The sequence below is a fragment of the Solea solea genome, chromosome 11, assembly GCF_958295425.1.
Source record: "Solea solea chromosome 11, fSolSol10.1, whole genome shotgun sequence".
Classification (NCBI taxonomy): domain Eukaryota; kingdom Metazoa; phylum Chordata; class Actinopteri; order Pleuronectiformes; family Soleidae; genus Solea; species Solea solea.
Genome location: NC_081144.1, coordinates 17,826,279 through 17,849,377, shown reverse-complemented (window position 1 = coordinate 17,849,377; position 23,099 = coordinate 17,826,279). Strand labels below are relative to the sequence as shown.

At 40.0% G+C, this 23,099-nt stretch overlaps 1 protein-coding gene and 2 non-coding genes across 4 annotated transcripts; all 3 read right to left on the bottom strand.

The window, feature by feature from the left end:
• Nucleotides 1–1,697: 1,697 nt before the first annotated feature.
• uba1 (ubiquitin-like modifier activating enzyme 1) lies at nt 1,698–23,099 on the bottom strand. 2 transcript variants are annotated; one of them, XM_058642895.1, is made up of 26 exons: nt 22,913–23,099; nt 16,948–17,064; nt 16,804–16,862; nt 16,546–16,714; nt 14,786–14,920; nt 14,595–14,701; nt 14,395–14,485; nt 14,154–14,286; nt 13,968–14,065; nt 13,703–13,849; nt 12,836–13,012; nt 12,584–12,691; nt 12,403–12,483; nt 10,370–10,522; nt 9,539–9,704; nt 9,215–9,411; nt 8,778–8,842; nt 7,721–7,916; nt 7,506–7,580; nt 7,216–7,405; nt 6,103–6,188; nt 5,923–6,015; nt 4,670–4,861; nt 3,397–3,498; nt 3,203–3,303; nt 1,698–2,703 (listed from the first exon to the last, which is right to left on the bottom strand). In XM_058642895.1, exons 2-26 carry the CDS (start codon nt 17,062–17,064, stop codon nt 2,568–2,570), a joined length of 3,174 nt encoding a protein of 1,057 aa, XP_058498878.1. In that variant the 5' UTR covers nt 22,913–23,099; the 3' UTR covers nt 1,698–2,567. The 2 variants fall into 2 exon arrangements, with proteins under 2 accessions (XP_058498878.1, XP_058498879.1); XM_058642896.1 differs by lacking the exon at nt 22,913–23,099 and adding an exon at nt 20,833–21,052.
• LOC131469301 (small nucleolar RNA U6-53/MBII-28) lies at nt 3,623–3,743 on the bottom strand. The gene has a single exon (XR_009241789.1). It is a non-coding gene; the product is annotated as a small nucleolar RNA U6-53/MBII-28 (small nucleolar RNA).
• LOC131469300 (small nucleolar RNA U6-53/MBII-28) lies at nt 6,638–6,758 on the bottom strand. The gene has a single exon (XR_009241788.1). It is a non-coding gene; the product is annotated as a small nucleolar RNA U6-53/MBII-28 (small nucleolar RNA).

Below are 23,099 nucleotides of genomic sequence, written 5' to 3'. Positions count from 1 at the left end.
TTCGACTTTGTGTTCATTTTGGAGGTGGCGAGAACAAAAAAAACTTTTAATGACCACTGATAGAGTATACATTGTGCCTGTGCCTACTCCCACGTATGTATGTACGTACGTATGTATATATATATATATATATATATATATATATATATATATACACACACACACACACATATACATACACATACATACACACATATATGTATATATACACACATACATACATATATACACACACATATATATATATATATATATATATAAAATAGCAGGAGGCACATACAGCATAGGCACTAGCCTCATACATTCATGTTAGATCAGAAGCTGACTTGTCATTGGCTGCCAGACTTAATGGCTTGTACACCGATAGACATTTTCAGAAGGAACCAGAATCCATTTCCCTACAAGAATCTCACAGTATGTCCCCAGAAAAGTTACTGAAATCCAAATCCATCCTTTGTGAGCAGCAGAACTCAAAATCAACTTTGGTGAAAACATTACCAAATAACCCTGTTCAAAGTAAAGTCAATTGTTTAAAAAATACGGCATTGCCCAAGAACTGTTTTTTTTTTTTTATTATTATTTGTGCACAAAAGATAGCTAAAGAAACAAAAATGAAATGACCAGGACCATCAAATAGCAAAGGTGGTGGAAAGAAATCTTTAGGACTTGCAAGTGAACACATGTTACTTTGTTTTTACAACAGACTTTTGGATGAAACAGTTTTACAAAGGATTTAAGTGAGTTTAAATAAGTTTTTTTGTGCCAGAAAATTAGTGAAAATGTGAATTGCAACATTTTGGTCAGGATAATTGCGACATTAGGTTTTCATAATGTGTCAACAGTTTAGCTGTTATGAGTGAGACTGTAGGTCAAGAGCAAAATCAGTATTTAGATTTTGTTTTCATGGTTTAACAGTACATCAGATTAGAGTTCTCAACAGGTCGGGCCGGCCTGACAAACCCGACCGGACCTGCGGGTTTGGTCCGAAAAAAAATGTCCAAATGACGGGTCAGGCTTCCTTTTTTCTGCTCATAACATTACTTGCAGTAAATTATGTTTGTTGTGAATCATCGCTGTTCACGCGTGGTGAAGAGTAAATCTGCTGCCTGCTTGATGGAGGGGCAGACCTGACACCACTGTGTGCGTAACCCAACACTTTGGGCATGTTAGTGTCATTTTTGGAGCCCTTTTATGATGCTCAGCATGAACTGAGGGGGGACATATATCCCACTCTGCCTCTTGTGCTGCTATGGGCAGGATGACTCAGACGTCACTTCCACCGAAATGCCACCTAAATGCCAACGATATTGCACAGCTGGCAGCCGTGCGACAGCGGCATGTGCACCCACTCCACAAAGCCACAACATTCCTGTGGCCAAAATTCAACTAGTCACGGATGCTGCCCGCTGACCAAAGGGCAAATTGTACAAAAGCATGTGAAGTCCCGCCTGTTAACTGCGCAGCAGCCAGGACCGAAGGACGAGGATGACGCGAGTCAGGAGACGGGTGCGGCGTCAACAGCAGCCGCTCCCACTGCAAATAAAACACCGCGCTTTGATCAATGGGAAAATGTATTCCGGGTCAGGTTCAGGCAGACAATTCATGCTGGTGTTTCGGGCCGGGTCATAATTTTCAGGCCCATTGAGAACTCTACATCAGATACTAAGGCAAAGAAGAAAAAAAAAACGACTCAGAAATCTTCTTAACATGTTTATTCACTATCACACTAAGTGCTCGCATTTTCAAGATACATCTCATTGCTTTGCTTTTACACTGTAATGTCGTTTGAAGTTAACAAGGTAGAAAGAGTTTATGATCTACAAGTTGTGTGTGCCAGACCGTTCTTGAACTCGGGTAAGACCCCACCCCCCACCCCAAAAAAATGAAATATAAAGGAGAACTGATGTCTTGTGCAAGAGCTGCTCAGTCACAGAGTGCTAATGCGGTGGCCTTAGGTAAGAATCCAGTCCAGAGGTCCAATTTAAGGTGTTCCTATAGTTTAAATTCAGGGTCTGGGGTTGAATTTCGGATAGTTACACATGTACTGAGAATCAATTTTGCCCTGAAGTCAAATCTCTACTTCGAATCCCCCACAGCAGTCAATTGAACCAACATTTGCATTATTTGAACAGGTCGATGTGACAAGATGGAGAGGGGAAGAGAAGAGTGGAGTGATTTAAAAAGAAAAAAAAAATCCCTTACTGCCGATGACTAACAGTGCGACATTTGCCGAGCGATGGAGTACCAGGAGAACACGAAGGCTTGGAATTATACTGAGCAGAGGCTCTGCTGCAGAGAGACATCAGGAGGTCCAGTAAAACATGCTCCCTCCCCTCCAGTGACGCCACTGTTCCCACAGTCCAGCACCCACTGGATCCTAACACAATACAGGGTTCCCTTAGGTCAAGCTTACTGGGGCTATGTACACTCTGACCTGACCTGGATCAACCCACCCACCCCCAACAACTCAACCCACCTCAAACGCTCACTTTTTTTTCTTCTTTTTTTTTAAACAACCACCCACCCCCGGCACTCACACCTTCCCATAGGTGGGTTCAGTGTGAAGCTCAGCGAATGGTGTATCTGACATACGGCACTTCCACGTCCTCGTCCGTCAGGTCGTTGCAGCACAGCTCGAACACCAGCGCCTTCACGTGCTTGCCCAGCTTCTTTTTGGAAACCTTGGTCACGATCTCTGTCATCCTACAGGACACAGGGAAAAAAATAAATAAAAATATAGGAGTTAGTGTTGCTCAATTCATTTATTAAGCTTCCTAAGATGGTGCATTCACACACATACTGCTGTCAGGCCTTATCCACAGAAACAGTACAAAGCGTAAATGTAAAAATCTTTTTCTTTGTCACTTTGAAAAAGTTTGCCAAAAAACGTTGCTTTGCTTTTGGGAAATGCATTCATCCACACACAGTACATAGGCTAGGCCTGTCCAATATCATGGATACCATTTCAAGTTCAGCTTAAATGTAAAAGTGTTTTATTTGAATTTGCTTGTTAAAGTTGACTTTTTATACAATTACAAACGCTTCCAAATCTTGTGAACAGTTTTCTGATTTCATGACGATTGGACTTTTCTTAGCGCATAAGAGCAGAGTAAATCCACTACAAGTCTAATAATTGTGAAGTGACATTTGGACATCTTCACATTCCTCACACAGTCTGCGTCCTAATGAACAGAGTACTCACGGTAGGTCCAGTCTTTCTTTGAGCTTGGCAGCAGGCATGAAGAAGGAATAGAGCATGGACACCCCCTGAGACAGCATGGTGATCTCCAGCTTGTGCTCGTTCTGGTGGACAAACAAGAGATGGATGGGATATTGTGAAATGTGGTCAGAAATGGCACAATGTCAAAATGAAGAGCAGGGTCGACGATAACGTACTTTAAAGTAGTCAAGGAACTTTTGGAGTGTCATCTCCTCCCCGTTGGACTGCACACCTGTGACCTCAAAGCGATCCCACAACGTCCAGTCGATTTCATAGTACTGCAAACACAGGTTTAAAGAGTGGTGATCAATGAGATACTCAAGTCAGTCATGGAGAGACCTCACGAACACATGTTTTTTTTTATGCATCAAACAGAGTGCTTGCTAAAACTAAGTTATTTGTTCTCCTCAGCACACACTGAATCTACCAGCATGAGAAAGTGAGCTGAACTCACTTACACCCCGACAGACAACATGCATCTGCCTGATGTATCAGTATTAGCATGGCTGGATCATCATAGGAGCTCTTTCTTTACAATGTGAACGATTAGAACACACTGTCCCAAAAATGGTGACTAGAGATGCACGATACACAGGATGTAAATACCATATTGTTGTTGCTGGTGTGTCTTGCCATGTCTACTGCTAAAATCTGCAACACTGAGGTGCTTGTGAGTGCGTGTTGAGCATGTGGTTAAAATGAAGGAAAGTAAGTATATCAACAACCTCAAAACTCAAGACTTGTCCTGCGCTTAGGTGCAATATTTTTAAAGTTTAGTTTTACACTTTACTTAAATGTAATATTTTCATTTGGTTTTGCTTTGTCAAAATATGTTCAGGAATGTGCAGTCAAACAATTAAAATGTTTGTTTTTTGTAAAAAAAAATCCAGTTGGTTGTGAGTTTTATGTTTAATTTAAAGAAGGTATTTTTATTTGATTACTTGGTAAATTAATGGAATCATTTTGATAATCAATTTCCCTGATTAATACATTGGTGATTGGATTACATTAATCATGTATAATTAAAACAAGTTCTCAGATTTTTTTCAAAATACATTCAATCTGATTATAATAATCGATTAATACTTAATTGTGGTAATCATATACAGAGCAGGTAGGGACACATCAGCTAATGGAAAAGCACTGGAAATCAAGGGCAATAAACAGATTTTCATTTATTTTAGAACTTTTGCTTTATCTGATAACCTCCAGCAATTTTCAAATGCCTGGTAAATAAGTACATCTGCTAACTGCTGCCAAAGCTATGGCTTCTTCATAGTCCTTGCAGCAAAGACAACCTTTATCGTAAAAGACCAGTTTGAACGTGCAGTCTTTTTCCCTCCTTTTCTCAATGAATCAGATCAGTAAAGGTCATCAGCTAAGATAGTATCGTGCATCCCTAGCCAAGCCAATCCAAACCATCAAAGCTTTAAACCAGCAGGTGCCTACCTTGTGTTTGGGAGCAGCGATAGGTTCAGAGAAGGCAAAGAAGGGCAGCGCTAAGTTCATGAAGCCATTTTTGTATGACTCCAGCTTCTTGTGATCTTGGACGATCTTGTAGAGCTCCAGGCACACCAGACCTACCACTGCGGATGTGGTGGTGGCGATGGCAGGAATGATCTTTCCAGCGATCAGTTTACTCTGGGTTAGAAGGTGAGAAATAATAGAGCAATGAACACAGTGTAGAGGGCTTTAATATTTACTGTCAACTTAAAGGCTGGGCATTAAAACCTGATTCAGACATGGCATGGACTCCTATAGGATCAGTTTCAGAATAAATCACAATGCAAATTTGCTGCATGAGGATTTTACAACATTTTCTTCTGTAGCAACTGGTTCTCTGCTGCTCTGCAAAAATCGCAAAAGCAGCACATAAAGTGTGCTGTTCCTGAGCTCACAGACCATAACCTCTGGTGTGTAGTGGTGGAGAGCTGCCTGTTGCAGACAGTGGTTAGAACGAATAGGAGGAGCAATTGAGATGCATTTAAAGACCCTCGTAAATTTCATCACGTTTGCAGGATCTACAGTAAGGGTGAACTATTAATCGAAAGACTGAAGAAAACATCTTTGTTTCTTACAGATGTGTACAAATATCACAGTAATTTTTCAAAGGAAAGTTAGAATTATGTAAAAATGACCATGCCCTCTCACATCACATTTGCAATTTCAGTAAAAAATAATTGCAATTCGATATATATAAAATTGCTCAACCTTAAACCACAGAGAGTTGAGCTTAGAGGAGCAGCTTCAAGATTAAAAAAATCTCATAAAATTCAGCACTTTTGCAAACACACGCAGTACGCCAACAACATGCATGGTGCTGCTGCTACCATGTGATAATAGATGCACCACAGATCAGTCACTGGAGTAGTAACAGTAACTGACTTTTTAATAATCAAGCGAATAGAATACTTGTGCCGATATTTAATATGAGGTTATATATTGATTAATTTGACGTTCACATTTGCCTTAGCATTAAAAAGCTATTTTTAATATCATTGACATGTGTGTTACTTTTTTGTAACAGTCCAAGTTTACAATGTTTTGAAAGTAAAATTTGTTTGGGATCGTTTTGCACAGCAGCACAACAATGACACATGAATTCTAGATCATGTGACTCAGGAAATCAGGAGTCATCCAGTTTTTTTTGCCCCACCAAAGATAATTAATAATAAACATCAACCTCAGTATGTTTGCCTCACCTTGTGTCTGTCTGCAGGGGGAATGTCATAATTTTCTGCTCTCAGGTTGGATGCTGCCACAATAAAGTCCATGTGGAAGTTTGCGTCATCGTCCTGTTACCACACAGACAGGACAACAGTTAGCATATGTTCAACTGCGGACTAACAGGAGACATAAGGTTACAGAGAAATGCCATGTACCTTCTCAAACTCAATAGGGCAGAGTTTGAACTGTGAGTTCTCATTAGTGGGCAGCTGGGCCTTGAGCTCCTCCAGTCTTGAGTCATCTATAAATCAAAAAGATATATAGATGAAGAGTTATCTTCAAGAACTACAAATGTACCAGTTAATTGGCAATAGCAATGAATCAACCTCCAAAATGCCTATACAAATTCTGACTTCCTGTCATGATCATCCTGATCAGAACATGTGATACAAGATTGGAAACATATGCTAAAGGTAGATGAGTAAATTTCATTAATTCCTCTATCAAAAAAACAGTACCAATGTTAAGAAAGTGATACAAAATATGTCGCTTCTTCCACAAAATATAAAATGTTACACAAACATGTTAGGATAACTATATTTTGGTGAATATTTAAGTGAAAAATTGATTTGGAAAGCAATTTTCGTGTACTGATCAATGAGATACTCAAGTCAGTCACAGAGAGACCTCACGAACACATGTTTTTTTTTATGCATCAAACAGAGTGTTTGCTAAAACTAAGTTATTTGTTCTCCTCAGCACACACTGAATCTACCAGCATGAGAAAGTGAGCTGAACTCACTTACACCCCGACAGACAACATGCATCTGCCTGATGTATCAGTATTAGCATGGCTGGATCATCATAGGAGCTCTTTCTTTATAATGTGAACGATTAGAACACACTGTCCCAAAAATGGTGACTAGAGATATGCTAAAGGTAGATGAGTAAATTTCATTAATTCCTCTATCAAAAAAACAGTACCAATGCAATTTTCGTGTACTGAATCAGCTCACTAAAAAGATTCTTTCACCGAATCGTTCAGTTCTTCCTTCATTACTGGAGCAGACTCCCGTCTGACTCGCTGAGTCCCTGAACTGAAACTGAATGGGTTGTGAGTCAGTTCAGTACTTCCGGCTACCATCGGTGCTGTGGCTAAATACACACATTTTTTGGAACTTTCCTTGCTAAATGTTAAGAGTTTAACACACATTTTCTGGGATTTTAGGTCTTTTGAACTGATCTTAAGTTCAGCATTGCTCTGGAACTTGCTGAGGCACACACACACGACCGTGACCTTGAAACGCAAGGAAATTTGAGCATCTCACCAACAGAGGAATTACTATTCTGCAGCTCCTGGTCAGAGACGTGGATTTTAACTCCAGAGCGAGGGGTGAAGGGCGGCACCTTGACCTCCTGCAAGATCTTGACCACACCAGCACGATCTGTGCTGCCTGGCAAGCCATATGTCTGAGCGAACAGGTTGGCCCCTGCCAATACGTAATCCATGTGCAGCTCCTGCAAGGAAAGCACTTCAGTCACCATCTTAAAATAAATTACATAACAGCATAATCCATAATTCAAGTGGATGCAGTAAAAACAGAGAATGGCTTCTTACATTATTAGTACTGAAATCTAGGGGGTGAGGACACCTCTTTGGGCCAGACCAGAAAGGAGCACCAGAGCTGGTGAGCTGAAAGAAAGAAATGTATTCATAAAAAAACTTTACAAATAAAAAGGAGGTCTTTGAGGGACCTGCATGTTACTTTGACAACCTACAGCAAGGAAATAAGATTTCAAAGTGTCTTCTTCAAATCCGATTTGTGTGTTTACCTGATCTGGGGGGAAGTTGTGCAGCAGCTGGCGGATGTTGTTGCTGTATTGGCACTGCCAGTGGTTGCGTGCCCAGGCTACACAGTCGGCCCAGCTGTGGGGACAGTCCGTGACCAGACACTTGTAAACAGCATCTAGAACTTCTACAGGCTGTGCTCCAGGAAGCTTCAGAGTCCGCTCCATGAACTTAGGATCTCTGCAAGTACAAGCATCCAAGACCTCAGAGCTCATGTCATTCACTCACCAAGATCAGCTTTAGAACCATTTTAAGCACAGGATTCAAAATAAAGACACCTCCATATAGATTACTTGACACACATTCAGGTAAACCATTTAAATATTTGAAAAGTAGAAATAGGAGTTTGACAAAATTTAATTTGAGTGAATGAGAATGTTATAATGCATGTTAATTGTAGATTGCAAAACTAATCTAATAGTTCCATTAGACTTTGGCACAGTACTGTATAGTTTATTTTGTCCTTATTTTGGATATGACCACTAATTTTACATTAATTAATATGACAAATTTATAGGGGTTCAGGGAAAATAGATAATGGCATGGCAATATCTCTTTTGAAAGGACAAGTATTGATTCATTTTAACATACCATTTTTGAACTGTTACAAATAAACATTTAACTTTTTGTTGTTTGGCATAAAAGAAAATCAATTCACATTTCAGACCACTAGATGGTGCCAAGTTCCAGTGATTCCCACACCCACAAAATATCAATTTTCTTTAAAATTCCAAGTGAGCAAATGATGCAAGGCCATTTTAGACATCTACAGATACATGCAATAGTAACTATTTAACTCAGAGAGGCATGTAAACAAGGACGCCGTGTGTTCCTCCAACATGTCCACCTGGTTGTATAACCTTCCCACATCCAAATTCTTATTATGCTCAGTGTACATATGTCATCTTGGATTATATATAGCATGATCAAACTGAGTAACCTGATTGGCTGAATGGAAGACAATGATAAAAGATGACTATTGGGAATTAATCGTTTTGTCAAATGGAACAAATTTACATGATGGTGAAGAAAGCTACTCACGTGAGGTACTGCATGGCGTTCTCTGATGGCTGTTTAAATAATCCCTCAAACTCATCACGGGCCCACTGAGCAGAGGAGATAACCAATCAATAATGCATTCAATTCAGCTTTCTAGACTCAGACATCAATAAAAAACAAACCAATTCCTTAATTTAATTATACTATACAGATGCTGTAGCATTAATGATTCATTTAATATGTTGAGTAATTATTCGTTATACATCTGCTGGAAAAAGGCATTAATGACTGTTTGACAAAGCTGGTCTCAGCCATGTTGACTTTTGGCCAACTTCAAAAGAGCAGAACAAGCTGTTGTCAATGCATTTAGCAGAGATTTTAACAGAAGGATTTCACTAACCCCAGCTTTAATGGGATTTTTAAAAACACCAATAAATGTTTATCTATAACACCTTGCTATTCATGTGTGTGCCTCTGACCTGCAGTGTGTGTTCAATAGCATTTGGAAAGTTCTTCAGTGTACAGATGGGGATCGACTTCTCTGGTGGGTCTTGGCTGGAGCTGTACGACTCTGTGAGGAAAGGGATCACAACCTGGACGTTGCCTTTGGTGCCCAGAGTACCAGACTCCAGTAAGGGTTTACGGTAGTACACACACCTCCGATCCATGTACATACCTGCCCCACGGGCAAAATAAAACAAAGGACACAGCACAGATAGTAAATATGTGGTTTATGATCATCCAAATCTGAAATATCATTGCCAAATCGTAAAAGAATGATTTCACTGATTGGACTGTCTTACGTGCATCAACATTGTCCAGTGCATTGGCCACTCCATCGAGGCTTTCAAAGAAGTCGTCGTCATACACTCGTTCTGTGTCAGGGCCCACTCTGTTTTGGTGACCTGTGATCCTCATAGAGGGGTTCATCTGCTTCACCGCTGCTGCTGCTGTGTCACTCTTCATTTTCTGTTAGCACACAAACATTACCAGAGACATCATCATTTTCTATTACAATGTCAACACTAGTAGTGCAACTGAGTGTTGGTTAACACAAGTGTTAAGCTAAGAAAACAGATTAACAGATAATTGATTAATCAAACAGTAAATAAAACAATCGTCATTTTTATTTATTTATTTACTTACATGTTTGAGTATTTCTTTAATAATTAAAACAAGTTCTGATCTTTCAGCTTCTTAAATGTGAAAATTGTGTTGGTTCTTTCATCTATACAACCAAAAAAACCTTTATAAAAGGAAAAACAGGTTTGGGAAACAGGTATCCAGATGCAGCGACAGAAATGAATTCAAATACAGAGTGACACTGGTTTGGGAATAGAACTCTCGCATATTATTCCTGAAAGCCAAGTATGTTTTATGTTTTTCAAGCTGTACTGTAAAACATAGAAGCTTCACAGGAGCTCCGTGACAGGTGTGCAAGAGACACACCAGTGTGAAAAACAGAAGTGCGCAAGACAGCAAATTGACGCTGCTGTCATCATGCACTGCACACAATGAGAAATTGGCCACAACATTATTATCCAAGGTTGATATCCAACAGCAGCTGTAATATTTAGTACATATGGAATCAATATTAATGTTTGTAGCCGTAACTACAAATAGATTATACTAACCGTAACATCTGAGGGTCGGAAGAGGAACTGTCTGTTGAGGTTTGACTTCTCTATGGTGTCCATGTCTGTCACAATGACCTCACCCTCTCCACCGGCCAGTCCAATCATAGCAAAGTTTTTCAATAGCTCACAGCCAATGGCACCAGCTCCAACCTGGAATTACACATCACATCAGTAAAAATATCAAAGTAGTCATGTGTGTTCACGGTCAATAAAGTAAACTTGAGTATTGGAGTGGGCAAAATTTGGGGGGGGGGTTAGTAGTTGATATCCTTTAAAAAATTAACTAGAATTGTTTTACAGCTGTAAAGACCTAGTCAGCTGGTCGATTTAAGTCGATACGTTCTAGCTTGACTCAAATTCTGATTGGTCGATTTTCTTACCCTGTTAATTTCATACAGTCTATGGTTAATTTGATTTAATCAGGAGGAACGTACCAAGTGCTAATGGGGGTGTTTTCAGAGCACCCCTGTTTCACAGGTAACAGCGTGTCTTCAAAAGGACACCCCCTTGTTTCCGCTATTTTGGATTAGCCCAACTCACGACGTTCTTTAATCTATTGGGGCTTTTCATTTTAGGCTACAGTCAGTCCTCTAACATCCATGTCAAAGACATTGGCAGTGTGGCAGCATTTCACAAAAACAGATGGCGGGAAAAAAATTGGAATGCAAACTTTGCCAGCAACAGTTTGCATACCACAGCTCGACAACAAAAACATTAGGTTGTCCTGTCTGTTTTGAGTATATGAACATAACAGAATAGGCATATCTCAATGTTTTAGTGTAACAATCAGGCGCACCCTCCCGCAAAAATGGCAACATCCGCCAGTCTATTTGTGTCTCCACCGTGAGACTCCTATGTTCAGTCTCGCTCTGATCCCCCGAAAGAAGTATACTTGCGACCAGGGACTTTCAGATAACCAAGAACTCTAGAGGGACGGGGCTGTGTGGGGAAAAACAGTTTGCAGCGGTATCAGTGTTGCCAATGTAGCAACTTGGTTGCTATATTTAGCAAGCACCCAGGCCCTTCTACCAAATCTTTTTCAAAAAAGCAACTTCCAAAAAAATCTTGCAGCTTTTCCTGGTGTTATTAGAGACTTTTGGAGACACAAAAGTGCACATCGTTCTAAAGGGCTTTGCACACCAGGCGGGACAACGGAAAGAATCATTTGGATACAAATTATGACACATCCTCCCATACACACCAAGTGCGATGCTAAGAAACAACCCCCCCCCCCGCCAAAAAAAAAAATCACATCAAGAACTGCCTGTGACCAAAGCAGGCTTCACCCACACACTCAGCTGCTTCTGTCTCCAACGGCTGCAGCCGAGACCGAACATTGGTGAAAACCATTTTGAAGCTTAATTAAGACACACCATCCCACTTAGGCTCCATTGCAACCCCCACACATCGCTTTATAGTTTTTCTGCCACTGAGTAAAATGTATTGACTATGTCATCAACAACTCTCAGATTATGTCATTAAAAAAAAAACTTTGAGGTGTGGTGGAAACACAAACCACACAGATTACCAGCAATTACCAGCTAATGTGCCAGCTTCCATCAGCTCTGTTTCGTAACTCTGTTGCTTCTGCAGAGAATACGAGTGTTCTATTTTTGCCAGATGATACATAACGCTTTAATTTATCAGAATTCGGCAAGATCCGGACTTGAACACAGATGCATCCTTAAAGTGCCAATGTGACACCGTATCACATTTCACTTGACTACATCAACAGCACCCTTGCAAATCCAGCATTCCCTCCCCTTTCCCTGGCCGGTCCGGCCAGGGAAAGGGGATGCTTCACGGCCAGTCCGTGAAGCATCCGTTTGTTGCGTTTACAGGACACATGCAGTTTTTGAATTACTACGGGATATCCCTATCTCCAATTGTCCGGCCATGCTGTACACTGATGGAGCTGGTGGGTGTTGACTGATCAAGTGCACGCTCGAAAACAACGCCACACACATGCAGCATAATCCTGGGGGAAGCCACAGGTGAATAGTTGGCTCCATCCTATTGGGTTAACTCACCAGGAAATAGCGCTGTTTGCCAAGCAGATCCTGCATCTTGGTGCCAAAAACTGCAATTTGCCCATCATATCGACAGTTCCTCTAGGAGTAAAAGACAAGGGCAAGAAGGGGGTTCAACATCAAGGTTTGTCACATCATGTGTATCCTTAAGCAATGTGTGCAATTTAATTTTAAGACCTACAGGAGCACACTCTTCCTCTGTGAGGATGACCCCTTCTTCTTCAGCCAGACACTCCAGGGCATCAAAGTACAGCCACTGCATTATTGGCGTAAACTTTCCTGTGCATGCCTAAAGAGAGACAATGTAAAAAGAAACACATGGGCATGTTAGCAGTACATTCATGAGCATGTTAGCAGCACATCTAATCAGATGACAGTAAAGAGGCTATTGTTAACACTGGGTTATCACCTTTAATTTACAGTCAGTACTGACCTTCATCACTTCCTGTGCTGCCAAACCACCGATGTAGGCATTGACAGGGGCCAGATCACCAGCAGAAACAAATGACAACTTTTTGATCAGAGCTTCATCCAACTGCTCAATTTTCGCAGACCCTGTCTGGGCAGAGTTTATCTCCTTGGCCAACATCAACAGGTCATCACCATCAGCCTGGGGAGGTGGAAAAAACCCACAAAACAGCACATGTAACATTGTCTGGTATCAACACATTATACATTTGGTAGCACTGATTTAATATTCAACTACTAAATCAATTGCCAACCATGCTGATAATTGATTATTCAGTTTAATAATGAGGCGCAAGCCTAACAATTTTATATTGGTAAACAGGTTTCCATGAAAAATGAAGCCGGTTAAGCCACATTAGTAAGGGTGGCTTAAGGGTGGAGGAAAACTTGATTCTCAATTGTGTAAAGAATTAAAATAACAATTCTTGAATCTCTATGAATAGATGTAGAAAAATCAATAATCATAATAAAAATATATAAACATAATAAAACTAGGAGGTAATTTCTCAAGAAACTGCATTGATATTGCTGCCTTTTATTCAAGCTAAGGGAGGGGCCTTGCATTTCAGAGACTGTCTTGCGCCACCATGTTTCTACAGGAGCCCAAAAGGACAAATTAGCCAGAGCATGCATCTCACATTCACATATTAAGTGAAAGCCTTCTTTGCAAATTAAGAACATCTTTCCTGCCGTTAAGGCCACCACAGCACTTAAGAAAGGGAGGGTGAGAGGAGATGTTTGATACAACCTGCAGTATAACCCTTATACGTCACCAATTCTTACACACTGGACCTTGTAACACAGTAATGCCATAAATATGGGTGATATTTACCTGGCTCCATGGAACAGGAAGGCGATTGTTTTTCTTCTGGAAGGCATGGATAGCCTGGAAGCCCACATGCAGCTGCCCTGGACGCTCAAACTTGGCAAAGTCCGTCATGACGAACTCTGGCTCAGCCATGGAGGAAGAAAGGGATTTCTACACAACGAAAGGACATACAAGACAATGACAAGCAAGTTTGTAATCGTAAATATGACGTTACCGAAATGTCACTATAACATATCATCAACGGAAAAGTTCAACATGAGATACTTACAAAGGAGATCTTTTTGGGCATCTTAACCTGGGAGACTATTCCTCCTCTTATATAATCCACGAATCCAGTTGTGTCACAGATGCTAAAGGTGTAGGGACCTAGACAGAGAACGAAAGCCATTCCCATTTGCAAGTCATAATATGACGAAAAATAGAACCTTTTCTTAAAAAAGGAAACAGATTTTACCCAAAACTTTGATTTCCACAGGCTGGCAGCCATTTAGGTCCGTCATACCCTGAACCTCTGTGAAGGTCACAAAGTCACCATTTTCAAAGCCATGACGAGCCTCATCCAGACACGTTACAACCCCTGGATTGTCCTAAAGGAACCAAAAAATTATCTTCAGTGTGACAATAAAAATGAAGTCTCTGTTTATTTCTTAAAAAGCATAACTGCTTTAAATCCTCAGCAGGACTTGAGAACAAACCTTGGTGATCATGGAAATCATGGCACTTAGTGGCTGCTCTCCATTGGTGTCATAAACTATCATTTCTTCACCAAAATCACAGAAGAGCTGGCTGCACAAGAGAATGCAAAATTCACAAAATTTTAGGGCAATATATGATAGACAAGTGGATGTAGACTTCATGTGAACCATAAAACAAACTTAAGTAGTCGGAATCATACCCAAACAGACCACGTGTGTCTGCGATGATCAGCTTGATTGCATTGTTGTGGCAGAGCTCCCCAAATTGCTGCTGCTCATCTAGAGTTGAGTTAGTCAGTACTACCACCTTGGAAGTAAAAAAGAGACCGATTAAAAACTTTTCTTTCATTACTGAATGGGAGTGGGTTGAGTGTTTCTAACCAAGATATACCTGGAACTTGGTCAGGTAGTCTTCAGAGAGGGTTCCAGTGTAGGCAGTCACAGGAACATAGTTATTGAGTTCGGCAAGACGAAGCTGGCTAACCTCTGCCCTGTTCTTGCCCAGATCTTCCTCTCGCAGGTAAAACTGACAACACAAAAAAAGGTAAAGTCAATAAATAAATGATAACGTCTGTAAAGCAATAATGAATAATCAGACAAGGTTGGACTGAACCGTAAGGCCTGTTCCTATACAAGATGGATAAGTGACTGAAATATACACTAGACATTTGATTTAGCCTCAGCAAGAGTAGACACTGGAGCAAAAGCTAGAAACTGAAATAGAAACACTTAACACACGGTTTATCTCAGATTGGATGATTGAGGACAGAGTTGACTCAGACCTAAGAATATGCTATTGTGAAGCGAAATACAGGAGGTGCAGAGCAATGTATTTACACATTCATCTGCCCTGTCTTTAACAGCTACATTATAACTTGGGATGTTAGGTTGATATGTAGTAATGATATATAAACAAGCTTTAGCCATCTTTCACACCAAAACTAAAAGGTTTACTCATTGGTTTATCTGCTACAAAAGCGGCAAATAACACCATTTCCATTGCTAGTGCCCATGACCAAATTGTGATGTCACAAACGTTCCAGAAACAAAACAAACTGAAAGAAGAAAACAATGCATCTTAGTGGCAATGTTACGATGGTTTCTATTGTGAATATTTTACTTCAGCCATCCTTCAAATTGATCATTTAATTGATACAAATGATGACGAAAAATGTTGAGCCCCATCTCATGTTGTAATGTTTGCAACAACATTCATGGCCAACAGCTAGAGGATGCACGCTTATTGTGGCACTGTGCCAGAAATAACAGAAATGTACATGGCTGCCAAAAAAGACAAAGAAATAAGAATGTTCACAGTGGCTTGAGCTCCAACAATGCCAAACAGAGCAGAAAGCAGTTAACATCCATTAGGTACTAGAGTTATATAAAATGGGAGTAAATGCTTAGTAAACATATTTCCTAATAATGCTAATAGGATTTTTTTTTCTTTTTTATAAATCTGTGTTAGACCATTAAGGGTGGGTGTGGCCACAGGACTCTTTTTGGATGACAAAAATACAGCAAGTAGTGATGGGCAATATATATAGGATATAAAGCTACATACAGGTTGTTTTTCTGAGCTCAGACGTTTTCTTCCAAGTTTTCACACTCCTCTGAGCATGACAATACACTTTAAAGTAAAAAATCTAGTATTTATGATTTGAATTACATGCTTAAAATACTTGTCATTTCAGATGATACCTGGTTTATTTCTTTGGCTTATTAATGTAAAATGGAAGATCTTCACATGTGTTAGAATTAATTAAGTTGCCTATAATTATGGTCAAATTCTGCTATAATACAAATAATAAGGCTGTTTTTGAGTGACTTTTAAATATAACTTTGTATTTCTTTCACATATGTAATTTGTAACAGTGTACTTCACATTTCATATGCGATTAATACCACGACGATCAAGTCAACAGCCTATAAACGCAGAAAAAGACATCACGTTACAACAATATGACGATATTCAAAAATCGAAGACCATATTTGTCATGTCACAATATAGATAAAATAGACATTGCCCAGCCCTAAAAGCAAGTGACTTCCCTTTATTCTGCCCCTAATTTTGAAGAAAATGATATTGATATTGTGACATTATTGTGATAATGACTGTCCACTGCTAGAATATCAATCCATGCTTCCCACCTGAGAGGAAAGGTCTCTCCATTCTGTAACTCCTTGGTCGTGGACCGTGACACTTTTCACTCCTCCCAAAATTACACTCTTGGCAATCTCCACTCCAAGTCCCCTCATTCCAGATACAAGGACATTGGAGGTTTGCATGCGCTTCATTGCCTCATGGCCTAACACGTAACTACAGAGGGAAAGAAAAAAACATCAGCAAAACTACACATCTACAACTTGAAGGTTTTTAAGTCTTCCGTTATTAAGATCAAGTCTTACAGTTGTCTGGAGTACAGGCCTTCGTCGATCTCAGCATCGTTGCCATTCTTAGCCATGCCCTAACGAGAAACAACAGGAGGTGAGATTAGTTTGTGTTACAAGTTTCTACCAAAATGTACATACAGGGTCTGCATTTGGGCTTACGTTGGCAGGTGTGTGGGGCAGATCAGTTCTGACAGAGTTTGAGGAGGAGCAGTGGGATCCCGTCTTCGTCTCTGTTCCTGACAAGCGACGCTTCTTGGACAGCGGCGAGCTGGACATCTGTTCATTGGGGAAAAACATTAGATGGACCAACCGACAAGCTGACAGACAATACTACTTCACAGCTTCTTTTTATAAATGTATCAATTTTAACAGAAATTACAGTTGGTAGTTTAAACAATTAAATGTATCAAATTGTGGCAGTCCACTGAGCATATTCAGACATTTTAGGGATACAATTATGATAAAATTACCGAGTGTTTTTGAATTTCAAGTAATCAATTTCAGTGGCTTTTTGAATTAAATATAAGCCTTCTGACTTTTCAGTATAATTATGAGTATTGTCTGGTTTCTTTGCTCCATATAGCATAAATAACAGAAAAATTTTGATTTGAGAGTAGACTGAGTACATCATCGCTTCGAGGTTTGAGAGGCACATGTTAACTTTATTTGACATTTTCTGGACATTTTCAAAGTGATTAATCAATTATGAAATTAATCATTGGTTGCATACCATTTAATAGCAGTTTGGAGATGAAGCTAACTTAATTGACTTAATTTAATTCCCCTTCCTTTTGAAATTCCTAGTATAAAGAGCGGGTGGACTGGCTCTGAGCCAAAAACAAATCTTCCAGAAAACAAACTGAGCCTGGGAAAAGGGCATGAGTAACAGAATTATCAAACCTTTCCTTGCTTGGGGACAGTACTGAACTTGTTTATGTACTACTGTTTATTATACTGATGGGGATGAATGGAGAGCTAAGATAGTTTCAGTTCCCCAGTTTTAATGAAAAGAGCTGAATTGTGAGTATGTGTGTGTGTGTGTGTGTGTGTGTGTGTGTGTATACACATGTATGTATGCATGCATGCATGCATGTATGTATGAGCCGAGTAGGTACTATGCGACGATTCGTCAGACTGCCAGCCACTGGCTGGCCGGATTGCCGTCACAGGAAGAGACATCCCACACATATATCAAGCCGAACAGCACCGAACTGTAGATCACTTAAAACTACTTAACAATCCTAATAACGTGGGTTGATCTCCAACTACCGGGGAAATCTCTATATTTAACAGGAGTCTGTTGTATTAAGGGACAGCGCTGGCGATCGCGAGCGGCATCATAGACTGCTGTCACTAATCTGTGGAGTAGGAGGCTGTACTCCGGAAACGTGTGGACAGAAATCAAGCCAAACAGTGCCAAATTGTAGATAAGTTAAAACTACTCAACAATCCTAAAAAAACAACTACAGGAGTCTGGTGTAAAGTCACTAGTGTGTGTCGCGTATAAAACAAAGTCACCAGTTTCACTCAGCCGCGCAGTGATGACTCCGCCCACGTTAAGTAGGTACTTTTTTTGTAGTGGAGAAGCAACCGAATCGTGTCGTGGTGAGCAGGTGTAAATACGCCATCAAAGTCCGGGAACATTTCTCCAAGGGAAGACTACTGTTTACAAGTGGTTATTGATGGTGTCGTGTGAATTATTTCAAGTTACGGTAGATCGAACTCTGTGTTCAATGTTCAATCTGTCAAAATGTTTTTTTCCATCATGATAGAAAAAGACCAATAAATGGCCAAGAATTCTCTGTAAACGCAAACCCTGATATGCATGTATATAATCATATATAAATACACACACACATATACATGTGCATTTAGTAAAAGCAATATTAAGATCATAATATATAAATTACATAAAAATATTAAATAATTTGTCACTACAAACACATTTTCAGTTCACATGTATATTTTCAAAGTATGCTCTGCAGCAACCAAACTAATGCAGAGTGGAACTTAATCACATATCCTTGTTTCCCGACAACGTAACACAATCACCACATCTTGCATGTTGCTAAGCCCATTAAAGCAGTTGATTTCAACATGAAAATCAACCATTGGCACAAACGATTCTCGTATAGAGAATGCAAGTAAGAAAGCAGAGCTTGAAGAGCCACCAATCTCCTTCATGTCTGCTGTACAGGAACACTAGTTTCCCAGTGAACTATTGTAGCAGCAGAGAAAGGCAGGTGCCGCCCTTGTTCAGCTGAAATCGTCTATGCCGATGGTAATACGTAAAACATTAACTCATTTGAAATGTGGATATCACCAGTACAAGGAAAAAAAACTGCAAAGAGTGCAAAATATGTGCAAATGCAGATACCCCTGGCATATACCCAGTCTTTAAGAATTTGGATAAATCTCCTCCGTTAGGAATTCCCTTTCATATTTAACAAAGTAAGATATGTGGCATGAAAATAGAATAAATCCAAGTACATGGGAGGACTGTTCAGCTGACAGAATGTGAAGTTGAATATGTCCACAGTATTTCCCACATGATGCACTACAATTGACCTTTATTTTAGTGTACTTTTTATTTATTTGAGAACTCTCATGTTAACCTTTGAGGTTTTGTAGTAAGCGCAGCAATATTTAAAAATTATTTTGTAATACCTTATTCTTGTTTTAACATTATTTTTACAGTTGTCTCATTTAAACTTGTTAATATCTGACCTGTTAACGTCGGCCCATGGACAACAGATGTAAAATAGCGATTTTGGCTAATTCTGGCACATTTACATTGTATGTTTATTAATGTGCACTGTCCATGTCAAATAAACCATAAATAAATAAATGAAACAGTTTCTCACATTTCTTCTCATACTGAACAGATCATATCAAAACTGAGGTACACACCAAACTGAATTTTGCATACAGTTACTGCCCCACTTAATACTCTTGATAACAGCAGACACTGACTGCAGAATACCGCTGCATCGTTTGCCGAGAGCCTACCGGAAATGGTCAAGCTGCCTTATTGAAAGTCAGGAAGAGACTGCATAGTCAATTGTTTGGCCTCATATTTTCCTCATCCAGGTCTATTAACGTATGAATGGGTTTAAAAAGGTGATATACAAGTTATTATCAGTATTAAAACTAACACCAGTCATCCTCTTTTATATATATATACTGTACTCAGTCACAAGACAACCAAAAAGAGAGATTTTTTTGCTATACCTATTCTATTTTTTCTATTCTGCTATTTTAATTGAACACCAATGTGCAAGGGACATCCACCATGTCATCCTACACTACAAAGGACAAAGTCCCTCATTTTGGTCAGTAAGAGGCCGCAGTATCATTAGCACATATCACCACCTATTCAACTCAATTCGCATCCAACGCACCTCAGTCACATATACACGTAGGTCAATCTATAATCGTTAATAAACCTATTTGAGAATCGGTCAAACTAGCAGCAGAATGTATCCAACACTACAAACTAATTTGTCGATTTCATCCGAATCGAAAATGAATGCATCCGGCATGATACAGCAAAGCGCTTCCCCTCCCTCTGACAGTGTTGTTGCTAGTACCTTCATAAACACCCTGATTCATAAAGTTAGCTGCTAACAAACCGGTTTAACAAGCTCTTCAGTCAGCGTCGATTAACTGGCGATGGCGGAAATCCATTAAGCAGACTGACACTAACCTGACGATTTAGCGAGGAAACGGAGTCACAAAATGAATAAGTTAGAGGCAATAAAACACCAAAGTCAGTCTGTGTGTCCATTAGCTTCTCGGCCTAGAGGCCTGCGTTACCGCACAACTTTACAAGCTAGTAGCTAACTGCTATCTCTACAACCTCCACAAAAACACCAACGGATTTATTTTGACACTTAGTCAGTGCGGGTCTAACAATGATACCGTTTTGTAAATAAGTACATAACACAAATGATTAAAATACTACATCATCGCTCCGTTTTTGCATTTTTGACGAATAAGAAGGCAACCGTTACACTCGTGCCTCAATGATTTCGCTTTCCTTACCAATAATGCTTCTCGGTCCCTTCCCAGTGCGAACCCGCTGCTCTTCCGCTGTGTTTAATGTCAGTAATGGCGATGATAATATAGTTGTTCAAAGAAGAGAAAGACGGGTTTAAGGGATTAAAGTGATCTGCACTATATTGTCGAGTCACTATCGCTGAGCTGAGAGTGTCTCTCTTCTATAGACTGCGGTGGTGGCTTTCCGACTGCAAGACGGGAACAAAACCAAAATGGCAGAAGGGGAGAAAGAGGCGGAGAAGTTATGACGCTCAACCTAAAAGATTAAACAGGAAAGGGTGGCCGGGACCACGTGGCTCAAAGTAGGCGCTGCGGTCATTGGCTGGAAGACAGAAGCCAAAACCGCTCTCATCCCGCCCCTTGCTACCAGGAGATGCTTGCTGTGTACAGAGCGACGCTACAAAATGAACTGCTGTACCACCACAGATCTATATTAAGAAACACATTTCAATACTCTCGAAAACATACCGAATGTATCCGAAGTATAAGGAAGAGAAGATCCCATGTCTCTTAAACGAATATTAAGCAATTAAAGTTTATTGTAAGGCCAAACAGACTCCTTGCCAAGTTCATGCGTGCTGTGCTATGGCGATGTTCATGCATTTCCCCAGTGACTACACTTAAGGAGGTTCATCACAAATGTTCCTTTCACATTAGTGCTCTTTGTATGCCAGCCTTTATCCAACCACTGGCTGACTTTTCCATACAAGGCCACACCTGGGGACCTATACATTGGTCATTAAAATTGTGGAAACAATGGCCTTAGTTTCACACTAAACTGAATTACACTGTACTTAACTGCTTTATCTGCTTGGAATCATATGCAAAAACAGCTGGTCTCACTGGATGCTTTTAAATGAACCTCAAATGATATAGTCCTGTGAGTCTGGCTGATTTTATAATGATTTAAACTGCCCCCTTTAATCATCAATGGATGCTGGCAGTTTGAATGTATAGTTTTTATAAATCAATATTATTTATATTTATATATATTTATTTATTTATATATACACACTAGTCTGTTTTAAATGTCATGCTGCCCATCTTAGCTAAGATCACTCAGAGTAACAGCATGTGAAAGAGGACTGCACATACAAAGCTTGTGCCACACATGTGCCACATTGCTAAATCTATAAAATTACTTTATTCTGTATAATTACTGCAGCAACGCTTGGAGCATTATTTTTTTGATAACATTGTGTTCAGGAAAGCAGATAAACTATCTGATAGTGATGAAGACAGGTACAACATTAAGTAGGGCTACTTGCTAACTATAGTGATGCTGAGCGCTTGGGCCCTCAGTCACATTGAGGTTAGGGGTGAGCATTCTTTGTAGAGGAGGAGTGTTGGGGGAGGGGGTGCCTGGAAAATGACAAAGGCCCAGGAAAAAAAAAAAAGAGTGGGCCGCATACATGTCGACGGGGGACCCCATTTTCATCTCCGTGCTAATAAATGGTAGAAAAATATACCTATTTTCATCAAGGCTAAAAATAACTAAAACAAACGCATATTATCCATGTCACAGTCTGCATGGCATACAAATATGAGATGCAATGCAATACGTCGTTTCAGTGATAACATCGATAAACGTGCTAACGAAACGTCCACATTACAGAATACACCACTGACTTAAGCAATTAAGAGCCGGTTCCTGCTTGCATAGTTACATTTTGTCCACCTTGTGTCTGTAGCCAACCAGCTTTCATGCTACAGTTAACGTTATTCACAATTTCGGATTATCGATACACTCTCAGACACATAACATGAGCCATTGCTGAATAAATGTTAACAGTTAGATGATTCGCTGGTTACGGTTATCCGGTACGTGGAGCTGAAATACTTAGCATGGTCTGCGGGAACTGATGTTTAAGACTATCACTAAAGCACTTCAAACGACTGCGTAGTTGTTAGCTTGTGTCCAGCTAGCGTTGGTGCTATCTAGCCACCCAACGACTTTTCCCCTTCTCTTGCCGCTATTAGCTAACTAGCTAACGGCAGCCAACTAGCTGGGGTTGCTAACATTACCAAGGCGATAGCTTACACAAGTGTGCATAACTGAACTTACCACATCCGATATTACTCGGCCTGATCTGGAGTATTAAAACGGCTTTTGTTTAAGCAAGGACACTTAACAGAAAAAGTGACGGAATAACTGCAAACTGAGAAGTGTGTCAGGGTGGCGGGCAGTATGTGAGTTTTCCGCTGGACGCCTGCCTACCCGGCAGTTGCACAAACGCTTCCCCTCACTCTAT

What these genes read in the sequence shown, in the direction of transcription:
- uba1 (XM_058642895.1), bottom strand. Translation starts at nt 17,064, where the DNA reads ATGTCCAGCTCGCCGCTGTCCAAGAAGCGTCGCTTGTCAGGAACAGAG. An exon ending in GACACACGTGGTCTGTTTGG is followed by an intron (nt 14,486 to 14,594) that starts GTATGATTCCGA and finishes TCTCTTGTGCAG; the next exon opens with CCAGCTCTTCTGTGATTTTG. An exon ending in TGTGGAAATCAAAGTTTTGG is followed by an intron (nt 14,066 to 14,153) that starts GTAAAATCTGTT and finishes TTCTCTGTCTAG; the next exon opens with GTCCCTACACCTTTAGCATC.